At 34.2% G+C, this 26649-nt stretch overlaps 1 protein-coding gene across 5 annotated transcripts in view; it reads left to right on the top strand.

The window, feature by feature from the left end:
* Nucleotides 1-26649, top strand: part of SSBP2 (single stranded DNA binding protein 2) — a 375378-nt gene that overhangs the window by 103940 nt on the left and 244789 nt on the right. For all 5 annotated transcript variants that reach the window (XM_031967111.1, XM_031967094.1, XM_031967116.1 and 2 more), the window contains exons 2-3: nt 16016-16088; nt 26419-26480. In XM_031967111.1, the coding sequence (XP_031822971.1) occupies nt 16016-16088; nt 26419-26480 (135 nt within the window). The remainder of the gene's footprint in view (nt 1-16015; nt 16089-26418; nt 26481-26649) is intronic.

The raw sequence follows: 26649 nt of genomic DNA, 5'->3' as shown, positions 1-26649 counted from the left end.
AATTAATTGAAAGTATTTTTAAAATTGCTCATTTCTTTGCTTTCTTAAGTAGATTATAATGCCTATAATATGCATATAATTTCTTGACGACCTTGAGTCATAATTGCCAACCTTAATCTCAAGGTGACATATATCATAGTATATATATAATAATACATAACATTAATTTAAGTATAATTGATGTATTAATGATATATTATATATGGTAATATATAATATAGTGACACCCTTAAATAACATCAGTTGTTGAGGTTTGCATTGCTGTAGTACTGGCTCTCAAATAATTTGCTTTAGGCTATTGTACTTGTTGATTTCATAAACATTTTGGTGCTTTTGATTCCCTAGAAATTTTGGTACTTTTTAATTGATCCTCATGATCTTATTTAAGACTTAAGATCAGACTTAAGAAGTGGTAGACTTGCATAACTGGATGATCACATTTAGATTTGGAAGATACCACAAAAAATGGGATCACAAAGAGTCAGACACTGTTGGAATGACCAAATGAATAACAAGAGAGGCCATCTTGTGCAACACTCTCAATTTGTTGATGTGGAAACTGAGGACCAGTAGGTGATCTGACAAAGCAGGAACAAATCTCTTGATGACAAAGTTTTGCCTAAGAGGAGACTTTGGGAGAGATTGTGACTTGCCCAAGGCCATCTAAGGAAGAACTTGTCTTTGTTGATCTTTTCCCCTCTCCACTCCCATGGCTGCAGTTTTTCTCTTTTGGGTCTAGATAACAGAAAGCTTAACTTATTAGAAATGTGGATCATTTGAGAGGAGATAAGTTATAAATGATGGTATAAGAGTTCTGCTATGAGTAAAGCACATGATCATTAGCACATAGATAAAACAGCTATTTGAATAAATACTACATAATTTGTATCCATATTTTTTCATAAATAGTTATGAGTTCCATCGTTGGCGACATTTGGTTTCTTCAATTTAGATTGATTTTTAGCTATCACGGATCTTCCTCCCTTGCTTTTTGGTTTCTATTTTTTTTTTTTTTAATATCAGTGGTAAGGTTTATTGTGAATAGATTGTGACCAGATGGACAAGGTAAAGGTAGTTCTTTTCTTCTGCTATACCCTCAAAAAGTACTGAGAAATAAAGCAGAAGGACAGTTCTGAAAGATTGTTGTGCTCAATTTTTAGAAAATCTGTGACTGGGGGCAGCTAAGTGGCGCAGTGTACAGAGCACCAGTCCTGAAGTTAGAAAGACCTGAGTTCAAATTTTTCCTCAGATATTTAACAATTCCTAGCTATGTGACTCTGTGATTTCTTAACTCCAATTGCCTCAGCCAAAAAAAAAAGAGAGAGAGAGAGAGAGAGAGAAGAAAAAGAAAATCTGTGACTGATAATAGGTTGAAAATTAAAACAAATTACATATTTTATAATTTTAATTGTAGAATTTTTTAATCTTTTAAAAATAAGACTGCTTTTTAAAAAAAATTAAATTCATTATTAAAATATTGTCCTCACTGTATGCACAGAATAATCTGATAGACTTTGAGAACCTTAACATACAATAGGTACTTTAACAAATTCTTTTTGAATGAATGAATTATTACTTGGTCCCTAAAGTTACTTCAAACTCAAATTCTATAATTACACACATCCTTTAAAAATATGGTGATCATAAGTTATTAAACACAATGTAATGTGTGAATTAAAACAGCAGTTACCACCAAAGCTAATTAGCCATTCCTGATGTTGTCTGGCCTAAGCTTCTGTTAAGTTAGAGCAATAAAACTTATGTCTATTGTGTTGTTTGCCCTCAGTAAATGCTAATTGGTAATTAGGTCATTAACCATCTAGTTGAACAAGACGGTCTCTAAAATAATATAAAATCCAACATTATTTAATTTGTAAATTAAAAAAATTAGATTGCATTTTTACAACCTTAGATGTTGCTTCTTATATAGTAGTTGACACTTACCCAGTGTCCAGAGCTAAGATTCACCTCCTCTGCCTAAATACTCTGAGGATTGAAGAATCCTGTTTTATGATTTATTAAAAAAAATTGTGTCATTTCCTGGCAAATAAATGTAGCAGGAATACTAGAATTCTATTCTGGTAGAAATTATGAATACCCTCTTTGAAAGGTTCAAGTTCCCTAGGGCCCTTGTAAGGGAACTATTTGTTCCCTCTTAAATAACAACCCCTCAATGCCAGCAATCTTACTAACATGAAAATAATAATAGAATAAAACAGTATTCCTTTTTAACTTGGGTCCTTTCATACCTGTATATGGAAGATAAATTATTCTGTTCTGTGTTAAAGGTTATCTTTTTTGGCATCCACAAAAAGGCTGCTTACTTTAAAAAACAAAACAAATCTATCATTCTTACCATAAGATACTACTGTCATGACTGGCTGAATGATTGGGGAAGCTCTATGGGAAAATCATAATGAGAAACTGTTTTACAAAACTTTCAGTTCTTTAATTGTTTACCTTCCTAAACTCAAGGTTCAAAACTACTGTCCAACATTATGATGATTAATATTAGGAGACAAAATAATTTGATGGGTTTTTTTTTTTTTTTTTGCTACCACTGTTCAGTTATTTATTTATTTTTTATTAAATTTGTAGCATGAGTTCTGGGCTCATTCACACTGATATAAGTCAAGTCTGCTGATGCTGTTTCTTCTGTGGGCTTCTAGGGATAACCTTTAGGGAATTGGAGTTTTTCAAGTACTTATAATTACTGACCACCATGCCCTTGAGAGCAATTGGCCAGTTAACATTTTCCTGATATAAGTCAACTTCTTTACTACTTTTACAAAGGATTATTTATTGAGAATATATAGCAAGGAGAAGAGTATAAGTGTCTTCTCTAATCTAGCACCTTGCTTTCTCTTCTATATGTGTATTTAGTTCCTGGGAAGAATGCACTCAAAGTTATTGTTTTAAAATCACACTTTCCCCCTATCCCCACACACACGTTGTTGGGGTAGGTGGATGGGTTGTGTACTTCTGGTTCTGTTAAGTCCTTTTGTGTTCTCACTGGGTTGACTTGTGGCTTGGAAGAGAAAGTCTTGACTGCCAGTTCTAGTCACAGCTGGCTCTAGCCTGTTGTTCCTCAGGGTAGGTCCCTCACTGGATTTGGCCGTTATTTTCTCAATCTGCTCTGAGGAGACTTTTTGTGACTCTTCCAACTTTTTGAAGAGTCCAAAGTTGTCACCTATTCTGTTCTGTCCCTGATATACATTCAACTAGAATTAAAAAATAACATTACACATAGAGACATAAGAAACAATGGCACTCTGCAATCATGGCCACATGAGAAGTTCCATGGTGAGAAGATAAGCAGCTAGAAGTAGAACACTGCCTGAGATGTGTTTCTATCACTTCTCCTTCCAGGTGCAAGATCTTTTTTTCCCCCTCTTACAAAGCTATTAGCAAAAGGAGAAAAACAGCATCTATTAGAGCATGTATACTTCCTAAATGCACACACTCAGTTCTGGCTCAGAAGCTAATTAAAAGACTTTTGATCAAGATATAATATGCCGATAGGAAATAAGGTGGTGAAGACTAGAAGCAGGAAAGCCCATTAAGAAGCTAATCTGCTGGGCTGATTTCTGAAAAACCTGGAAAGATTTACAGGAACTGATGTTGAGTGAAGTGAGCAGAACCAGGAGAACATTGTACACAGTAATAGCAAGATTATATGATGATCAACTATGATACACTTAGTTCTTCTCAGCAATGCAGTGATCCAAGACAATTGCAATGGATTTGGGATGGAAAATGTCACCCATATCCAGAGAGAGAACTACGGATCAAAGTGTAATATTTTCATTTTTTTGTTTGCTTTTTCTTTCTCATGGGTTTTCTCTTTATAATTTTTCTTTAACAACATGACAAATATGGAAATATGTTTAAAAGTATTGTGCATGTACAATCTATATCAGATTGATTGTTATTTTAGAGAGGGGCAGATAAGAGAGGGTGAAAAAATGTGGAACTCAAAATCTTACAAAAATGAATGTTGAAAATTATCTTTACATATAATTTGAAAAATAAACCACTGTTGAGAAAATACCTGGAAAAGAAAAGCAAATAAAAATATAGTGCATATAAAAAAAGAGATCCTTGATAGTTTTGGAAAAAAACCAGTTTTGGTGAAATGATGAAGTCAGATTATAAAGAATTAAGAAGAGAATGAGAAGAGAAATTGGAGACATCCATTTGAGATGGTCTTCTCAAGGAGGTTAGCCATCAAGAGCAAAAGAAGTATAGAATAATAGTAGAGATGGAAGAATCAAATAAGTATTTTTTGAGGATAGGGGAAACATTAGAAGGCATTCGAGAAGTTAGTAGGGGAATAACAGAAGGAACAACTCAATTGAAGGAAATTGGATAGAATGAGATTACTTGAATCCCATTAAGGAAGTATTTTCTTGGATCACTGTATTGCTGAGAAGAGCTAAGTCTACCATAATTGACCATCACATAATTTTGTTGTTAATGTGTACAGTATTCTCCTGGTTCTGCTCACTTCATTCAGCATCAGTTCATGTAAGTTTTTCCAGGCTTTTTTGAAATCAGCCAAGCCAGAGTAACTTCTTAATGGGCTTTCCTGCTTTTAGTCTCTCCCCTGCTCCAATTCATTCTATAGGATATTCTGCCTTTAGACTTATCTTTCTAAAATAGCATGAAGAAATCTTCATAGTTCTGCAGTGCTTATGAGATAAAATCTACATTTCTTCTGCCTAAGACTCAAGAGCATACATTTTTAACTTTTTCTTTGACTATTCCCAAGCTACAAACCCTCTACTCTGATCTTTTAATTTTTCCTTAACTCACCCTTTTCCCTTCTCTCTCCCACCCATCTCCCTCTTCCTTTCTCTTTTTCTCTGTCTTTAACGTGTGCTCATGTTATTATATGAGCCTGCATAGAATTCTTACTCTCTCCCTCAATCTCCTTATTCAAATTTTATTCATTCTTTAAGATCCAACCGAATTACTCCCTCTTTCTGAAATCTTTGACTACTCAAGGTCTCATTCATCACTTATATTAAGCACTTTTACTAGAACAGAATGACTAGATCTTTTTCTCAGGTCACAGAAATCTAGAGCACTTGTTTTCCTTTCACAACATAGGAACAACTAAATTTAGCACCTGGTTAACAGAAATTACCAGTTAAAATTGAAAGTTTCCAGATGGCTTATACTAGGTCCCCAAGTTGCCACATTTCAGATGAACTTCCCTTCTTTCTTCCCTCCAACAGGTGAGTGGTCACCATGTGTTCTCTAGTCCTGCAGCAGAATTTTTTTAAATTAAGTTTAGGAAGCTTTTTCTTGCTGTTTATACTGTCAGGTATGAAAAATGTTAGCTACAATCCTATTCTATTGAGGTTTGGTTATATAGTGTCCTTTTTTTTGTTGTCTGGGGAAAAAAGTTCTTTTCCCTAACTAGATTATAAACTACTTGAGGAAGAGAAGGGAATGTTATTGAATTAGACTTTTTGTGTGCTAACACAATTCTGTCTGTCTTATAGGTATTTAATAAGTACTTGTTGAATTGAATGAAAGAACTAAAATAGTGATAAGAATAATAGTACCATAATTCAGCTTATCCTTTGCAGAATGAGTTCAGCATGATAAGGGAAGGGAAAAGGGGACAGAGAAATAATTTTTTTTTAAAGGAGGAGAATGGAAAATTATGAGCAAAGCAAAAAGAAAAAAAGTAGAAGGAAAAGAAAAATGAAGAAATAAAAGAATAGTTAAAGGAAGGAAAAAGGAGAGAGAAAGCAAATTAGATAGAATTTATGGGAAGAAGGGAAAAGAAAAGAGAGATTCCCTTGCTTTTCCAACTTGGAATAATAACAATACTAGGTAACATTTCTGTAGCAATTTAAGATTTGCAAAGTACAAATATAATTTCATCTTATTTTCACAGTAACCCTGGGAGATAGGTTCTCTTTATTATCCCTATTTTACAGATAAGGAAATAAAGAAATAAAGGGTCACACAACTATTCAGTGTCTGAAGGAAGATTTGAACTTAGATCATCTTGACTACAGGTCCAGTACTCCCTTGTGTCACACACATTAGCTTCCTTCCTTCCTTCACATTTCCTACCTTCCCTCTCTATTCCTGTAGGATAGTAGCTATAAGTCCTAACTGTTAATCCTTTAGGTAGAGTCCAGTTTTCTGTCCACTGCCATTATACAGGTTGTTAGTTCCTGGGTTGTCTCTTAAAAGGTTTCCTCTTTTCCCTTAATTGGTGAGACCCTGACTAAAGTTTATGGAACCTCAGGAGTCTGATGTCTCTTATTCCTTGAATCTTAGGAAATTCGTTGGTCTTACCAGTCTGATCAGAGACTCTCTTCTCCTTTTCCCCAGTAATCCTGCCATAGTCTTAGTATTATGTCCCTTTGTCATAGTTCTGATGACCTCTGTCCAACTCTTTTGCCTTGATTGCCCTCCTTTCCTCCAGTCCCTGAACCCTACTGCTCATTAGTAGCAAAAACTGACAGTTGAAAGTCTGGCTATTTCCACAGCCCTGTTAGCACATTGTTTTCTTGTAGGTCTGGAGAGCCTTCACTTCTTTGAAGGGACACCCTGGGACACCTTGAAAAGCTAGCCTATGTTCAAGGCACTCTGTGATTTAGCACAGTCTCCAAACTGTAGCTCATAACCCCCTGCCAACATGTGTAAGCTTTCAGCTGGTGAGAAAATACATTAAAAACAATAGATTCAGTCATATTTCAATATCAGAAATAAAGTGACAAGAAAAGGTTTCCCTTATGAGAGGTATACTGCCATAGGCTACCATGTCATGAGTGGGGGAAGGCATGCATGCAGAGACCATGTAGAGAGCATATGGGGCCAGGGAATATGCATGAAGGAGCATGTTAGGAGCCCATGTGGCCAGGCCACTCATAACCCTAACTGATGAGCTGCTTCCTCTTCTGGATCATCTGTAATTCTCTGCTACCATCTACTTGGGCTTGGTGATTAGAAAATTTCTCCTGGTTAGGAAGAGGTATTGCTCCAATAGTGGTTGTTCTTCAGTCATCTCAGTTGTGTTGATTCTTTGTTGACCCCATTTGAGGTTTCTTGGCAGAGAAACTGGAGTAGTTTGCTATTTCTTTCTTCAACTCATTTTACAGATGAAGAAACTGAGGCAAACAGAGAAATGATCTGGGATTACACAGCTAGTAGTAATTGTTAAAGCTGAATTTGAACTCATATCTTCCTGACTCCAGGCCTTTCTATCTAATTACTATGCCATGGAGCTTGCCCTCTTTTACTATATAATCAAGGGCTTTGAACAATTATACCCTATCAGATAGCCAGCAATAGCAGCAAAATATCACAGGCTAATTATTTGACTGCTTTATTCCTAATTTGGGTTTTGATGTTCTGGTCCCAGATAACTATCTGACTTAGGACTAGAAAATTCCTTTTTATTCTTATTACATATTTAATTGTGAGTCTGAATCTGTGAAGCTTATTTAGGGTTCTCCCTCCATTCTCCTAAAATCCCCAGTATCTGAATAAGGGATGCTGAGACAAAGCTTCCTTCATTTCTAAGATTCTCCTCTGCATGCACAGAAAGTTAAGAGGAACAAAAAGATGAAAGAAAATTTCAAATCCCTGTCTTTATCACATGTGTGTATGTACATATACATACATACATTATATACACATGTATATATGTACACATGCATACATACTAAATAAGTATGTATATATATATATATATATATATATGTCTTTCAGTTTAAAGCTTTAATTGATCAAAGCTTAAGACTTTTGGAAAACAATACATACACGCACACACAAAACTTGCATACTTATATATATGCATGTGTATATATGTGTATGTAAATATATACATTTATATTTACATAACTGCCAGCCACAAAACCAGTCATCTATTATGCTACATTCTGACTAGCTTAAAGAACATTAGTCACTCTATAGTAGTATCAGTAACTTTGGGAATTTTTGTAATATTTGAGATTTCCTAAATCAGAACTGACAAGTTTCTGGCTAGCTGAATATGGGAGATTAGATCCTGACACAAAGTCTGGGCTTTAAAGCAGCTTGACCAGAAAGTTTAAATCTGGTATTTCCCTGTAGCATCTGAACTGCATGGTCAACTTCAGTTTAAGCTTTATCCTCTCTGTTGTTTGTTTTCTGCTTGTTCTTGTAGCTTGCATGATGTTATTCATACTGTGCAGTGGTTGGAGTTAGAACTTTTGCTGAAGGTAATGCAGGATTATGCTGTGAATTTTTTCCCATTATAATCTGATTGTCACACCCTGTAGTTGTTCTGTCTTATTTTACCTTCTAGGAAAAAAAAACCCTGCTATTTTGCCTATATCTTAACATATCTTTACAGCATTTCTTATTCCCACTTTACTTCTGCAATTTTAGGGTAATTTTCTCTAGAAATAAAAGTATTTACAAGCTCAGTAATTATATTATGATATTTTTAAGGAATTAAAAATGACAATAAATCTTAATTAATTGTTGTTCAATCATTTGTCATTGTGTCTGACTCTTTCAGGTTTTCTTGGCAAACATAATGGACTGATTTGCTATTTTCTTCTCCAGCTCATTTTACAAATGAGGAAACTGAAGTAAGGAGTGCTAAAGGATGTTCCCATGGATATTTTAGGTAGTGAATGTCTAAGACCAGATTTTGAATTCAGGAGGATGAGTCTTCCTGATTTCAGGCTTTGGTAGTCTATTAACTGCACTAACCAGTTATCTCATGTTGGGCAGTAAGATTATTGTATTGATAATTTCACCTCTATTATTTTAAATCTCTTATTATTTTGCCCTAAATACATTGGGAGAGCTCATGATGACTTTATACACCCATCCTGTTTTAATTTATGGAATCTTCCTAAGTGTTCCAAGTAGTGATCAGTGGTCAAGCAAGTTGTGTCACATTGAATAATTTAGGTGAAATCTTTTAGAATTTTTATATCAATGCTAATCCAGAGTTCTTAGAGTCAAATTATTTTTCTTATATTTGGGTCTATTAGGTCTGTTCTGTTTGCACGGATAGCAAAAAGATACATTTGGTATGTTAGAGATTTGTAGCTTACCAAAATAGTAGATTAAACATATAATTGTTAAACTTTAGTTAATAAAAATACAAATAATCCAACGTTTTATGGAACAAACTTTTGCATATTCCTGTTTTCCTTTTCAGTTAGCATGAAGATATAGCTATAATAAATATTCTTATACTTGGATAGGTGGTGGAAGAGAGTTTATAAGAAAATGCCTTAGTTAAAAAAAATAATTTCTCTACATCAATTTTTTTTTCCTGAGCCTTTTTCCCTTCCTCATCTGTAAAGATCGATACTATTATTTTTACTCTTTATTTTGGCATGATAATTGCGAAGATCCAATGTCTGCCTCTAGTCTGGGATTTCAAAGAACAGTGAATGAATCCTTTATTCAGTTTACTCAATTCCAGGGTTTTTAAATGGCATGCCAACTAGATTTTGGTAAACAAACAAGAAAATTAGCCAAGCTGCTTTCTTGGTTCTAGTTGGGAGAAATGAAGTTTCATATGTAATCATCCCTAGAATCTGGCTCTATCTAGAACCATAGGTTGACTCTAAGTAGCTGGCCTTAAGTGGTTATGGTACAAAGGGTTCAGGGGTCTTGCAAAGATTACCAGCGTAGACAAGGTTAAACAGACTTCACTACCTCTGAATATACAAATAATGAGCCTAGGTTATGTTGATGTTAATATTAATGATGATTGGAGTCGGTCATCTCTTTTCAAGGGAGGAGGCAGGGATATATAAATAGAAATAACTTGAATGACTGAAGCTATGACCGCATTCCCATGTATTCTATGCCTTGATCTAAGAGTATAACATTGAAGGCCATTTAAAGAAATCATTATAGTGTAATAGTAAATTGAGGATGTAAAAAATGAAGACAAGTTTTAGCTAGTTTCAGCAAGCTTTCTGACATTAGTTTTCAAAATGAATCTTATTTAGTCTGTGTTTTTAGCCTAAATTTTGAATAACCTTACAGATAACTAAATTTACACGTAATCTTAGTACCTCCCTTTTTTTTTTTTTTTGCCTCAAATCAGCTTTTATTTATTTTTATTTAATAGCCTTTTATTTACAGGATATATACATGGGTAACTTTACAGCATTAACAATTGCCAAACCTCTTGTTCCAAATTTTCACCTCTTACCCCTCCACCTCCTCCCCTAGATGGCAGGATGACCAGTAGATGTTAAATATATTAAAATATAAATTAGATACACAATAAGTATACATGACCAAAACGTTATTTTGCTGTATAAAAAGAATCAGACTCTGAAATATTGTACAGTTAGCTTGTGAAGGAAATCAAAAATGCAGGTGTGCATAAATATAGGGATTGGGAATTCAATGTAATGGTTTTTAGTCATCTCCCAGAGTTCTTTTTCTGGGTATAGCTAGTTCAGTTCATTACTGCTCCATTAGAAATGATTTGGTTTATCTCGTTGCTGAGGATGGCCTGGTCCATCAGAACTGGTCATCATATAGTATTGTTGTTGAAGTATATAATGATCTCCTGGTCCTGCTCATTTTACTCAGCATCAGTTCATGTAAGTCTCTCCAGGCCTTTCTGAAATTATCCTGTTGGTCATTTCTTACAGAACAGTAATATTCCATAATTTTCATATACCACAATTTATTCAGCCATTCTCCAACTGATGGACATCCATTCAGTTTCCAGTTTTTAGCCACTACAAAAAGGGCTGCCACAAACATTCGTGCACATACAGGTCCCTTTCCCTTCTTTATAATCTCTTTGGGATATAATCCCAGTAGTAACACTGCTAGTACCTCCCTTTTCTTTAAAAAACAAAACACTTTAAAAAAAATCTTTTTTCCCTCCCTCCATTAAACAATTATTAAAAGTTTAAAAAATACAATAAAACAAACATTCCAAACAAAACAAATTCCTACATTATCCTTGTCTAAAAATGCATATTTCAACATCGATTTTAAGTCTGACAGGAGGTGAATGGTGTTAATCATCTTATATTAATTTTGCCATTGATAAACAGGATTCTCTCTAGTTCCAACTGTGTGTAAAGATCAAGGTTTGTTTTCTCTCTTGTTTTACCATGAATTTCACTGATTTTTGTACTGAAATGAATGAATATTTTTAAAATCTAGAAAAAATTTTTAATTTTTTAAAAAACTGAAATGATAGTTTAAAGGAATTAGACATTACCAAGTTTCTTTATCTTCAATATCATATAATTTTTTCATCAAGATTAGGCTAAAATTGTGGAATTTTATTTGCATGGGATAGCTTTTTGTTTGCAACAATAAATTATACTTATGTTCCAATGTTCTTCTTTTATGAAATTTCAAATACTGTATAAATGTGATCCAATCAGTTTTTGTATTAATGAGAGCAGAAAGAGGTAGGTATCTCTGGATTCATTCTGCTGAAGAATTTGAGGCTTGAGAAATGGAGCCTTCCTGAAGTTGATGCAATGAGTTATTTGTAAATTTTATGTGTTTCCTCACTCCCAGGCCCAGAACTTAAGAAATTTTAATGTATCAACACATTAAAAATTGAACTTGTTTAGTTTAGAGTTGGAAAAAGTAATAATTATTAAGTGAAATGTTATGAAAAATATTTGTATTAAATAATAATAATAATAATGTGTCTTTTATAAGGATAAGAATAAATATTTTGTTCTGTTAAAAATATGAGCAGTTTCAGTTTTAAGAGGAGTGAAAGAACAAGTTTAAATGGATTATTTATGTTGTTTACTGAAATGTTCACATATTTTTCTAATGAAGTTATAATTTCCTAATATCTGATAATGGGGAAAATATGAATAACCAGGCATATAAGGTTTTTTAATTCAGTTGTGACTGCCTTTTCATGACCCCATGGACAAAACTGTCCAGGGATTTTTTCTTGGCAAAGATATTGTAGTGGTTAGGCATTTCTTTCTCTTTTTTAATAGAATTAATGGAAACAAAAGTTGTGACTTACTCAGAGTCACACAGCTACTATCTGAGGGTAGTTTTCAATTCAAGTTTTCCTAACTCCAGGACTGGTGCTTTATTCGCTGAGCCACTTAATAAATCATATTTAAGTCATTATTTATCAGGATTCTACTTTTGAGATCTCAGGGTCAAAACAAGAGAATGCAAGAAAAATGTGAAAATGAAAAGATTAGCAAGATTTCTGTCTGTCTCATTGTCTACTTTTGGTAATAAGAAGCCCTTTGGATAGGGAGGAGTGGGATGAGGAACCTGAACTGTTTCTTTGTTATTAGAAGGAAATTCTTATACAGAAACTTCCTTTACTAATACTTCTTCTGCTATATAGAAACAGTGCTGGCTGGGGCATTGAGAAGATAGAAAATTAATCCTCAAGCATTTAGTAAATGACTGTTTGTGCCAGGCATTGTGCTAGCTGCTGGATATAACAGAGAGGAAAAATAAAATAGTCCCTGCCTTTAAAACACTTACATTCTGTCGGATGGTGTTTGGACTGAGCTTTAAAAGAAATAGCATGTATACTTAAAAAGGAGTCTTTGGATGTAGGCTCTACCCTCTGGTATTTTGAAAGAAGGATACTAGGAAGATTCTAAGAAGCCTAGGTTGAGAGGGTATTCTTTCTAACCGTGAGTGACATTCAGTTTAAAACCTGGGTGGTGAAAGATGGACTCCCCTGAGTGAGAAACAGTATGGATATTATCTGTATACATACCTGACTGGAGATTAGGGAGCCACTGAAGTTTCCTAAGTGTTGTTCGGAATATTCTCCTGGCACTTGTATGGAAATTAACAGGAGAGAATTAGAGAGACCAATAAGGAAGCTATTGTGGTTGTCCTGGAAAAGGTGATGAGAAAGGGCCCTAACAAGGGTGTTTGTGTTATGAGCAGAGAGGAGACTGCAAATGAAAAGTAGTGTAGAGTAGAATTAGAAAAGCCTTGGCCAAGTTTTTGAGTATATGTACAAGTCTGTTACAGACAAGAATGCATGGAAAGATAAAGTCATGTATTATGTCTGAGAGCATTTTCAAATAGTTAGGTTTTCCAAACACAGGACCAGCCTTGTATGTATTGCACTTTGTGGCCTTTCAGGAGAAGTTGCAGGATGAAGACAGTTCCAAGTTGTTGGCCTTGCAGAAGTATGAGACAAAGGACACCGGTGCTTGGAGTCAGAAGGCTTGGCTTTGAGTGACAACCACTAAGATATGATGCTAAACAAGACTTTAATCAACCTCAGGCGCAACTAAACCATTACTAAATGAATATTGTAATAGTTGTGTGGCTTGCCTTCCAATATTATGAAAAAAGTGCTTTGTAAACCTTCAAGCACTATATAAATATGAGTTATTAATTCCTGGTGGTAATAACACAATATGACCCTTACATGAAACATAGATGAAAACCTTAGAGAAGTATATCCCTGTGCTAAATGTTTCTTTTAGATTCATAGGACATGAATTGGGACTGCTGACTTAAGGAACAAACAAACAAACAAACAAAACCATCTACAATTTCATTTCGGATTATACTTTTTATTCCTTAAATGGAGAATTGTGGAAAGGAAGAGTCCATTACAAGTCAGTGAGGTGTCACAGTGGATAAAGGATTAACTTTGAGTCAGGAAGAGTGTATTCAAATCTTCCCTCAAACAGGGAAAGCCACTTAAAATAAACTCAGCTTCAGTTTCCTCATCTGGAAAATGAGGATAATCATAGCACCTATGATATTTATACAGCCTTTTGCAAAACTTTTGATAGCCATGTTTAGCTATTATTATAATAAGAATTCAAAAATACTTCCTTTACTCCTAGAAAAAAAATGCTATCATCTAGGTCAGGGGTACTCAAACTTTTTAAATAGGGGGCCAGTTCACTGTCCCTCAGACTGTTGGGGGGCTGGACTATAGTAAAAACAAAAATTTTGTTTTGTGGGCCTTTAAATAAAGAAACTTAATAGCCCTGGGTGGGGGAACAATCGTCCTCAGCTGCCGCATCTGGCCCTCGGGCCGTTGAGGACATTACCTAGATTCTAGGTAATGCTGTGTTTAATTAAAAAAAATTGGGAAGCAGGAGGAGTTTTGAAGTTGTTTCAGTGGTCATCAATGTTCTCAGGTATACTACTCCTTAGTAGTGAAGTGCTTGAATCAGACATATGGACTTTCAAGATATCAGAGCAATGTGCAGATCAGCTCAAGTTGTAGAAGACCCTTACTTCATGACAAGTAGATAGATGATCAGGAATGAGAAAACTTTTCTTTCTGCTACTTGTGCAGCAACTCATTTATAAGTGGAATTTTTCAGACAGAAATGTCATCTGTCTTTAATAATAAAAAATTCATTTGGCAGAAAAAAAAGAGTATGACTATGCTGAATTGTTACTATGTATTGTTTACTAGAAACCTGGTTCAATATTGGTAAATATAGAGTAGCAGAAATTGAACTGTTGTGTGCTATCTGGGCATCAGTCCAAGATATCATTAAAAATACTGCTACAGACTAATTTGGGTTTTTGAATAATATTCTGTTAACAGCTCAACTGAAATTAAATCACATAGAGCAGTTTAAAAATTAAGAGTTCATGTGATAATGGGAATTGTAGTGTATAAACAGAATACTTAATATTCTTTGCATGTGATATAGAGTGTATTTGAATGTAACTGCATACACATACATATATATATATATATATATAATCTGTGTGTGTGTATATATATATATATATATAGTGTGTGTGTGTGTGTGTGTGTATGTGTGTGCATATATGAATAGATGGATAGGTAGGTAGATAGATTTAATTTTCAAACTAAAATTCTTAAATGCTTTCATGAAATCTTCTATCTCCAGATCATCTTAATACTATTTTTGTTATATTTTAGGTGCCTTGTAAAATTCAATAATTCATGTTAGTGTCAAAGCTAGAGGTTGATGGAAGGTTGGTGAACAGATATAAAAATGGATATCATATAAGTGAGAACTAAGATTTTTGGCATGTCCATGTACAAACAACTAAAGTTTATATTAATATGCAGAAAAAAGTTGGAGGAAATAAAAGTTTTTAGAAAGTTTCCATGAAATAATTTCATTCTTATGCCAATGAATCATTTATTTGTACCACAAAAAAAACTTCTTGGAATTTAGGGAAGAGAATTCACATTATTGGTCATAGACTTATGATAGACATATTATCATGTGGTGAAAGCTAGGACAAAAAGAGAGAGTGAACAGATAATAAACCTGAAATGCGATCATGACTTTTCTTGCCCACAGAGATACATTTTGTCTTTTTCTTCACATATTATTTTAATTGTAAGAAGTTTTCTGAGCATTTATGTGTATGAATCCATATTACAAATGTGAATATATATGCATCCATTTGTGTGTGTATATATATATATATATATATATATATATATATATATATAAATATATACATACCTATCCTTATGCACATGTGCATATGTTTTTAATGTATGTACTCAGAAACCTGTAAGTTGTGATTTTATCAATAGTGAAGTTGTCCTGCTTGGGAAGGATGCTCTTCCTAATGATGATTAATACCTCCTCTGTAACTTACATGTTTGGAGAGTTGCTTTGGGCACTCAAAGGAAAAATGACTAGTTTGGGGTCACCCAGTTAAGTATGTGTCAGACAATAAATTTGAATCCTCTTCTCAGCTCCAAATCTAGTTCTTTAAACCCTACTCCATACCTCCACATATATTTTTATATATTCTCCTGTGTGTGTACATGCCACACACATGAGAATATAAAAAAGATACATATGTATATGTATTTTTGTGAATATGTATTTGTATGTGTATACACACGAGTATGTATAGAAAGATGGAAATATAAATGCCTCCATAAAGCATGGAAAAGAATGTTTCTCTTGCATTTCATAATGAAATTATTTTGAAGGGAAAAAGAATACGTCATCTTTGAGTTTGAATTTTAAAAAGCTTTCTCAATTATTAATATATTTTATTCATTTTCTAGGTTAGCACTCTATGTATATGAATATCTGCTCCATGTAGGAGCTCAGAAATCTGCTCAGACATTTTTATCAGAGGTATGTTTTGTATCTTTTTGGCTTAAAATTTTGGTAGATTGCATAAATAAATGAATGCCTGTTTTAAGATAAGCAATTTTATGTAATTTATTTGTGTATGTGTGCTTGCATGCTATAAAATGAATTCTATTATTGGCATGTATTTACTTTGTGGATTATCTGTGTAAGCAATTTTTTTGAAATTCCAGACTACTCAGTCAGCATACTTTTAGTCTACATTTTGCTCCTTGTAGTTGGTTTTCCTTAGGATACGCAAAGCAATAGTAATATTCTCCTAAGTAAAATATAACCCACAGGGCAAATATGGGGCTTTAAAATTACCCTATATGTTCCCAAATCACAGATTACTTGGGGAATAACTATTATTTTAAAATATTTGTTCTGTCTATTAATATAGATATAGTAAAGAATTGATTCCTCTAATAATTTAGTTAAGATATTTCAATGGTCAATTTTTGAGCCTTAGCTCTTAAATTTGAGCTTTTTTCTACAATACTTCTATTTTTTAAAAATATACTTCTTTTACTGATTTTGATGCTTTCCAGACTGTAGGAGGAAAAAAGTTTAGAGTTTTAGTTTTTTTTTTCTTCAAGGTTGTTACTAGTCTTGCTTTAACTTGGCCCACTCCAACAAGTCTCTGAATCCTATAGCAAATTTTACTTCTTCAGGGCATCACCTGGAATCACTGGAATCCAACCTTCTGCCCAAGGTTTAATTACCTTTGTGTGTTTTTTTCTAAACTAAGATAACTCCTTTTCATTCCTTAAATTTTGCAATATTTCCACATCTTTATTTCAGATTCCAGAGTAATATTCTTCAAAAGGAAAAAGATGTAAGAGTTTTATGGATAATTTATTCCAACACCCTCATTTTACCAATGATGGAACATGTTGTCTCCTGTTCTTTAAGGGAAGAAATTGTTTCACTTTTGTCTTTGTATCCCCATCCCTTAGAACAAGCTTGGTGATTGCTTAATTGCTTGTCCTAATGCTGCCTTTTCATATCCCAAGACTGAGAGCAAATATTTCCCTGTGTTTCTGCCACAAGTCACCATGAACTGCTGGTGGTGGGAGCGAGGTGGGGAGAGACTGCAACTCCCCACTCCCAGTGCTCTGGAAGTAAGGTTGAATGGAAATTGTGAAAAAGGAAGCAAAAGGCCCAGAGTAGTCTATCATTTTCTCACACTCCCACTCACTGCTTAAGTTGATTGGGGGGAATTCCCCCTAATCAGCCCTCTTTTTCCATGTACCTATGCAGATGTTGCTAACTAAATATGCATACCTATCTCTCAGCACCCTGACTTAATGAAAGCCTGCTATGGAATGGCTACCCCATCTGGTTGCCTGTGTTCCTTAAGGAACATTCTTTCCCCTTTCTTGCTGCCACTTGAAATTTCTCTATTTTCCCATTTCTCCTTTTCCTCTTGGTAGGAATTGCCATCAACCCTTACCTCTAGTCCTCAGTTTTTACTTCTTCCAGGGACTGATTCAGGACATCCTGTGTAGTGGTTGTGAGGGGGGTGAAACTGTGTCACCTTTAAACTGTAAAACAATCACTCAGCAATTGTGTCCCCTTTGATTCGGGGTCTCCTGGACTCCAGAGAGTCTAGGAGAAGGCATATTTTCCAGACTGAACCTTTTTCTAAGGCAAATCACCCTCTCCTCCTCCCCACATTGATCTTTTGGGTAGCTGGGTCCCCATTCAGGAAGCCTTTAAAGTGAATTTCATTCAGTTGGAGATCTCCGCTTGATATGGAGTAGCTGAAACTCCAAGATAAGAATATGGCATTGGGGCATTGAGGGCATTGGCTTTCTTTTCAATTCCTTCTTTTCAAGGGACCTTAGTCTTAGACTTCTATAAGGACCATTCTAAACTCCATATCTTCGCAGAAGTCCAAAGTAGAAATTATGTTTCTGCCAAGGGACCTCTTTTCTTGGCACAGCTGCCTACCAGGACTCTTGCATTGTGAAAACATTCTCTTCTCAGTGCTAACCTCTATTTCCCTAACAGGACTTTGTCACTCGGAAGTCTACCTTCCTAGCAAAACTGACTTCTCAGTACCAAAAAACTTCCCTTTTTGCCATTCAAACTTTTTGGGTTCATGCATACTTTTCACATAGGTCCTGCGCCTCCAACCAAAGAAGGGGATTCCCACAACTCTCTGCACTGGCACTAGAACAGTATCAGTTGTATCAGTGGTAAAGGAGAAAGAGCAAGTAAAACTGTCAAATAAAGAGAAGGAAGGGAAGTGTGACCATTTTTCCTTACATTTCTAGTTGTTATTCTTTGCCATCCTGTCACAGAACTCTTCACATTCTCTACCCAATTATTTATAAATCATTCTAGTTCTACTCTCTTGACTCTGCCTTGGTTCATACTAGGCTGTTCAGGTTTCTTTGAATCTAATTCTTCTGCCATTTCTTGAAGATTAATGATATTATTACATCATATTCCTATACTTTTGTTTTTAGCCATTGCTTAGTTAATAAATGCTTACTTCGTTTACAGTTTGTTGCTACATCAAGAAGTTTCACTACAAATATTATCATATATATATATATATATATCCTTTTCCTTTTCCTTTGATTTGGAGGTATTGTCTAATAATGGCATAATAGGAGTCAAAGATATATAGCCTAGTACTCACCTCATTTCCAACCGTCTGTACAGACTCCTGTCTCAGCTCTTATTACAAAATTCCCAATATAGACCAAGTCTGAGCTTTCTTCCAAAATATAGATAAATCTTACTTTAGACTTTTGTGCATCGAAACATTTACCAAATATCACTTCTGTGTGTTTTTTATTTTTTATTTTTTTGGAAATTAAGTGGGGAAAAATTTTTTTTAAGCATTTCAGGGGACTTGTCAGGTAGATAGAAAAGAACACTTTTCCTTTTACTTCAAAAGATTAGAGTCTTAAATCTCAAAAAAAAAAACAATGTATTTGCTTCAGAGTCAGGAGAAAAGCTGTGAGATTGTTATGTTTTTCCACTGGGCTGGAGAAATACTAATTGGGGAGGAATATAGGGAGTAGTGATGGACAATTAAGAAGCCAAGCCATTCCTTCCCCTTAGGAAAAGAAGAAAATAGCCATATCTGAATGACTAGATTCACAGGTTTTTAAAGTTCCAGAAACTCCAAAGATCAACTAAACCAATTTGTACCTGCATCACAGCCCTTGTTAATTAATACATTCTAGACAACTGGTCATCCTGCTTCTACTTGAATGCTTCCATTGAGCATTCTGTGTTTGAGATGGTTGTAATTCTTAGGAAATTCCATATGTTAAACCTAAATCTAGCTCTCTAAAAATTCCTTCTATTGGTCCTACTGCTGATTTTGGATGACAGAGCTTCAGACTTTTCTAAAAAAGCACTTATATCTCTAGAAGACTATTCATGTTGCTAAACATTTTTTTCTTGCAGTTCTTTATCTGACAGTTTTTAAATTTTCTCACCATTCTGATCGACTTCCTCTTAAGTACATTTTGTATGTAATCTACATTTGAAAATTTACTCATAGAATGTTACTTCAAATTAAATACAATACGCTTCCCATAAGTGTGATCAGAGAACATTCCTTGTTCTAAGTCCTTGATAAGATTGGTAGTCTCATCAGTATGAACAATTCTTTTAGTGATTCTGGCAGCAACTTTATTTGAATGCCTGCCTGTCATGCTAGCATCTGTATTTCTATTAATGCAGCACAAGAACATTTTTGGCTGCTACACTGCATGGCAAACTCAGAGTGGTTTGGGAGAACAATAGAGTCCCCAAATCCTTTGCTAGTAAGTTTCTGTTTAGATATATCTCATTCATGTTATATTTCTGTCTTCTAGGTGTTTTTACTATTAAACAAGGTTCAGATTCATCCCTATCTTTATCCTTCAGTTTACAACTTTGAAAGTAAGGAGCCATTGAAGTTTATTGGATAGGAGAATGACATGACCATTCCTTTAGGAAAATCACTTGTGAATTAGAGTGGGTAGAGTCTTGAGGCAGAAAGATCTTTGTAATTGTAATAGTACAGATGAATGCTGATGGGGGCTAATTGAACTAGAGTAGTGACTGTGCATGGAGAAGAAACATTATGAGATGTTCTTTTTTACAACACTTGGTGTCAGATGCAAATAGAAATGGATCCTTGTGAGAGCAACAAATGTATTAAAAAAAAAACAAATTAACATTGCATATATTGTATTGTACTTTATTTACTGTGTTAAACATTTTTGAGTTAAATTTTAATCTGGTTCAGGCAGTACTACAGAATTCTGCAGGCCATGAGATTGATACTTTGTTGTGGAAGTAGAAAAGTGACAAAATTCAAACTTTTAATAAGTATTTTTTAAGCTAGAAAGTGTCCTAAAAGGAAAAGTCTTGAGATTTTGCCAAAGAAAGAAAATTTGAAGAAACCAGAAATATTTAGGCTAGTGATGATTTGATGAGGAGGAAAAGTATGGGGGAAAGGCAGGATTGCAGTGAGTCCTTTCTTCAAGAGGTTGAAAGATCTAAGTTTACCTTAGAATGGTTAGATTGCTTGGTTTTGCAGAGGGCTAAACTTGGAGAGTTGGGTAGAAGTTAAGAGATGCCGATTCCATTTTCATATAAGTTGTAAAGACAGAATACTTAACCCTGGCAGTCATTTCATTTGCAAATGTCCTAGCATTACTCTGCAGCTCTTTACATTGTCAGTCTTTGCTAATTCCCGGGGCTTCAGAGAATTCTCTGGCCACTGACTTTTTGCAATGTCAACCAATAACCCGGCTTATTGCTTCTGAAGTCTTCAGAGGTCTCTGGCTACGATTTCACAAACCATAGTTTAATAATCGATAGGGTGCTCAAGAACAGCCATGTGCAAACTTAAAACCTTTATTCTACTTGCTCACATATTGCCCTGACTTGTTAACTCCCAAGTGAACACCAGGTCTTTGAGAGAACCATATATTCACTATGAAGTTCCTTACCTCTCTTGGCTATCCATCCACTTGGCTCAGCTACCCCAGGATAAAGAGAGTGTCCTCTTGCTGCACTAGGCTTAAAAAGGGTCTGTGAGGTCACATGCACAGCCAATCAGAGAGGGAGCCATCTCCCATTAAGAAGCTATCTCAATATGGCCAGGGTCCCGCCTAGGAAGCGGTTTCTGGTCACAGAAAGTACTTCCAGACGCTCAAGTTCAGCCTCCTGTTTGCACTGGGCTGACCCATTGTAAAAAGACCCTAACAATAAGTAAGAATTTCTTCACTTTTAGAGCTTTGTAAAAGTGAAGATGCTAGCCTCGGTTGATATTGAGTTCACCTTCCTTTGTTGTCTTGAAAGAAAAATTCTGCAACAACTTGTTACTTATGAATGTAGGGGGGAGCACTCTTACTAGGTAGATAGAGTGATGGGTCGTGGGTATAGTGGTAGTGGTTCTAGATTGCCTCTGAAATCCCTTCCAAAAGTCAGATTCTATCATTCAGTGAGATTAAATCTATACTTGAAAAACATTTTGAAAAAACAAAAGTTCTAGGCTTCTACTGCTGAAAATTTTCATTATTTTTTAAGACTTCTCTGAGATTCCTTTCCTTAGTTTTAATCAGTGAAAAAGTGAGTTTCTTCTAAATAAATAGATAAATAAATCATATAAATAAACTAGGAAATAAATATGTAAACAAATACTGGTGAAGAGAGAATCTTCACTACGCGTTCCAATTCCTCACCTCCTCAACAATTCATAGTCTTTTGTTGGGAAAGATGTGGCAATGTACTTTTTCTCTCATCCAGGCTTGGAAATGCAGTGACTACTCATGGCCAGAACCCAATACTCAATTGACATAGAAGCTTTAAACTGCTTAATTTTTTCTGACCGACCCCTGTTGGCCTCTCGTTAGGCAATGTATTTTCCTTCTCTCCCAACTCTGGAGTTTATCATTCATTTAGAACTTACTGTGGACACCTACGTTTAGCTCTATTGCAGCTCAAAAGTTTTGAATTTAGAGGCCCCATTAGTTTCAGCCTCAGCCTTCCTCACTGAGAGAGAATATAGGTTTATAATCCCATGTCTGCTTTAATTTATAGTTTTGGGGAATTGCCCAAAGCACTGAGAAGTTGTTACTTGTCCACGGTCACAAAGCCAGAGATTGTCCAAGGCAGTATTGGAATCCAGGCTTTCTTGACCCTGAGGTTTCTCCATTCATTACCTCAGAATCTGATACCAAGAAAAAAAATGACAAGGTTGAGAAAGATAAAGGATTGATAAAGGAATTTGTTTTACTCTTTGAGTTTTTTCCATTGAACCCATGTCATAATTAATATATAATTTGATCCTTTATTGTATAAAAATCATTGAAGAAAATACTTGAGATGCTTTATCTCATTTTTGTATAATAGTTATAATTTTTTTTGAAAAGCTATATATTGATTAGTTTAAATTTTTAGGTAGAGATGGCATAGATAGGCAAATTATTTTAAGATTAGCTTTAGAAAATTCAAGCTTGATGTTTTTACATTTTTGTACTATACATTGATTCATCATTGGTATTTATTATTAGTAGTACGAGCCTTTTTAAATGTTGCAATTAATTTCTTTCAAATTAAGTTCAGTAATTCCCTGGATTTCCTTTTTTCTTTTTAAAAAATGCTTATCACATATACAGCTTCTAGATCTTCATAGATAATTTTGGCTTATAACAGCAAATTACATGTCTTCATCAGCATCCCCACTGGTTTGCATTTTATTTACTTCACAACCTTGAAAAATCCCACCAGTTTCTGGCAATTTAAGGGCACTTAAGTTTTTCAATCTATTTCCTAACTTCTTCCTTAAAGACTTCAGTCTTAGTTAAGGCCACCCTCTGAGTTCCTGTTAATTTTTTTTAAGAGCCCTTGGGATAGGAATTTCCCCATCTCTGTAGTAATGACTGATGGAAAGAATTTGTTCAATTTCTCTCTAATCTACAGTAATGATCCTCTTTAATTGCCCTCTACCTCTTAGTGGTCTCAAGGACCTGTGGGTACATTCTCCTTCTTGTACTTGACTAATTTTTAATTATTTAATCTTTAGAGTTAAGGCAAAAATTGAGTCTACATTTGATTTTTAAATGATATTTTACCATTTACCATTTACATAGGGTAAAATTTTAATGTGTTTAATAAGTCTTTGGGTAAAATAATTAATTTTAAGAAATGCTAATCTAGTTCTGAAACTTTAAATCTCATTCTGGGGAAAATTAAAAAAAAGTTTAAACAAACATTCTCCCTCACATAAAGCTCTTATGAGAAAGAAATGTCAGGAGTAAAAGGACTAAGTTGTTTCTTGGCTTAAAATAAAAGGCAACTTTCATTCAAACATTCTTGAAAGCAATATGAAATTAAGCAAAAAGACTGATTAAAGTGTCCACACTCCAAGGAAGTCAATGGCAGAAAGAAAGACTCCCCCCTACTCACAAAAATATTTAGTAGCACTTTTTATAGTGGTGTAAAGAATTAGAAACAAAGTAGATGCCTTTCAGTTTGGAAAACGGCTAAGCTACTTGTGGGACATAAATGTGAATGTGAGAAATCATAAATGTGACAAAACTTAAAAACTTGGCCAGGCATTCAAGAATAGATGCAGTGTAAAATACGCAAAGCCATGAACACGATTTACTCAATAATTATAGCAATAGAAATGGAAAGACTAATAGCAAAATAATTGAAATTGAATTCTGTGACTAAGCTTGACTTTCCAAGGAGATGAGAAAAAAAATGCAACTCCCCACATTTTCGCAAAAATGAGGACTTGTGGGTGTACGGATATGGAACACTACATATAAAGTCAGATCTTTTCAATCTGCTGACCTTTTTTTTTTCTCCTTTTAAAAATCTTCCTAATTAGGGATATCTCTGTAGGAGGTAAAGGAAGAGAAATATATTGGGCAAGATTAGAGAATTTAATGCCCTCAAGGGGATCACATTCTACTGGGGAAGATAATCTAGGTATATAAATATACCTAGGTAGATAGAAGGTAACTTTAGAGCAAAAGTACTTGTAGGTTGCTAATCAATAATATAGCAAATATAAAGTAAATGGAAGTACTCAGTTAACCAGAGTTTTCCATTCCTCTGTGGTTTTGGACAAACAGAAATGTCTTCTGATGGTTTTCTTTTAAAAATTGCAATTTACCTTATGATTTTGGGCCCTTTTCTTCATTTATATCAAGAAACTTTCACACCCCAGCAGAAATAAAGGTAATGTTCCCCAAATTGCACCTATAATTTCCTTATCACCCAAATATGGCTAGGCAAGAGGGAAATGTCTATTTTTTGCAAGACAGGCCTACAGACAACTTGGCCAACAGACAACTTCTTGGAACTCAGAAATTACCATGTCTAATATAAGTCAGTTGCCTCACATGGCATACAACTATTATTTAACTCTATAATTTTTCTCCATGTTGAGTGTTGGGAAGAGTCCGGACTTGTAGATTTTGTGAGTAGAAGAAACTCTCAATGTGAAAACTCCCTCCAGTGATGTAGCTTGACAACTCTTTTAGGGTTATTTTTGAGGAATTAGGAGGCTAAATTTGTCCATAATCACACAGATATTAATTATCCTAAGCCAGGACTTAAATCTAAATCTTTTAAAATCTTAACTTTTAAACTCTATTCATTATGTCATACTGCCCTCTCCTCTGTATTATTCTAGAACTGAGGCCGAGAGAGATTAAAGGCATGTCATTGGTCACAAAGTGACAAATGTGTGGGATTCAAACTTAGGTTTTATCCCAATATTTGTTCCACCAAGCCACAATTTAATTTCTCTTCAACTCACATTTTTTCATCTCTGAAATGGGAATGGGAATTGCTGCTCTACTTACTTCAGAGACTGCTTTAACATAACAGATAGAGAGAGCTGACTTTGGAGTTGGGAAGATTTGGATATTCACTCTGGCATACACATATTGGCTTTGCAACTTTGGGAAATTCCTTAAACTTTTTGGTAGTTGGAAACTCTTTGAGACTAAGTTACAGAGAGATACCAGTCTAAAACTAAAGGAAGGAGCATCTTCACTTCAGATTTTTATTTGTAATGAAATTGCAGGTTCAGTTTCCATTGCTGTTACTCTACTGCTTACCACTCCACAGGACTATTGTGAGGATCAGATGAAATAATTTTTAAAAACTGCTGTTGCTCTATAAATGACTGCTGCTATTATTACTATTTTCTATTTCTATTATTATTTTTTTTCTATTGGTGACCCAGCAATCTATGTTATTTAACAGTACAAACCAACTTAATTTTCTAAATCAAATAGGACAAATAACAAATATCTTACTTTTATTTGCGAATTTAGATTGTCTACTCAGGGGAATTTTTATTTTATTTTAAATTTTTAGTAGTATCTTATTTTCCAAATTCATGTAAAAATAGTTTTCACCCTTTGTTTTTGTAAGAATTTGTGTTATAAATTTTTCTCCCTTCTCTTAACTCTCTCTCCTCTCAAAGCAGCAAGTAATCCAATATGGGTTAATATGTGAAATTCTTTTACATATGTGCAATTCTTTTAAACATTTCAATATTTGTCATATTCTGTGAGAAAAATAAGACCAAAAAAGTAAAAGAGGAAAAAAACACATAAAAACAAACAAAAAATGAAAATACATGCTTTGATCCATATTCAGTCTCTATGGTTCTCTCTCGGGATGCAGAAGGCATTTTTTCATTCCAAGTCTATTGGAATTAATTACTCAAGAGAACTTTTAGAGCTAGCACACAGAGACTAGACCATATCAAGCCAAATACATTAACATGATAGGTCTCATTATAAGATACCGTGACCATTCATTGTTTTTAGTTAAAACACTTTTATTACCATGCCAAGTCTAGTGCAAACTGATATCCAAAACCAAATCATGAATAACATAACTAGCAGAATGGTTTATATTGATAACCATTGTAGTATTCAGGAAGTTAAAAAACTAACTTGGCATATTTATAGATATTATAGTTTTACCATGTGTTAGGTATCTTGTTATATTTTTATGGATGGAAGTAATATAAAGTTGATAGAAATGAATTTTTTGAGACTTTAAATTCTATGAAAAGAAATGATTGTTATTTTTATTATTGTCTTTCCCATGCATTTTAAGTTTATTTTTTTCAGTTTAAAGGAATCACCAATCACTTAAATATATATGTGTGTGTGTATACATATATATTTGAATGCTGAATAAATAGTAATATGATAATAATGAAAAGCCTGTATATTAAAATGTTAAAGAGGGAAATTACTGTTTTATTATATGTCTGAAGAAATTTTGTGTATACAGCATTTGAGGAAATTTCAATATCTTTTTAAATCTGTTTTAGATAAGATGGGAAAAAAACATCACATTGGGGGAACCTCCAGGCTTCTTGCATTCTTGGTGGTGGTAAGTATGTATTTTTATTCCAATAGCTAGTATAGTTATGTAAAAGTACGTTTTGTCATTGTATTTAATTTCAGCACTTCTGTCTTTTGTTTTCAAAGAACATTCCTATTTTATAAATTTTTCCTACATCCCTTCAAAAAAAATCTTAAAGACCATCAAAACCCTTATA

The sequence above is a fragment of the Sarcophilus harrisii genome, chromosome 1, assembly GCF_902635505.1.
Source record: "Sarcophilus harrisii chromosome 1, mSarHar1.11, whole genome shotgun sequence".
In the NCBI taxonomy this organism is placed as follows: domain Eukaryota; kingdom Metazoa; phylum Chordata; class Mammalia; order Dasyuromorphia; family Dasyuridae; genus Sarcophilus; species Sarcophilus harrisii.
The sequence above is the reverse complement of the archived record's forward strand: the minus strand, read 5'-3'. Positions and strand labels throughout refer to the sequence as shown.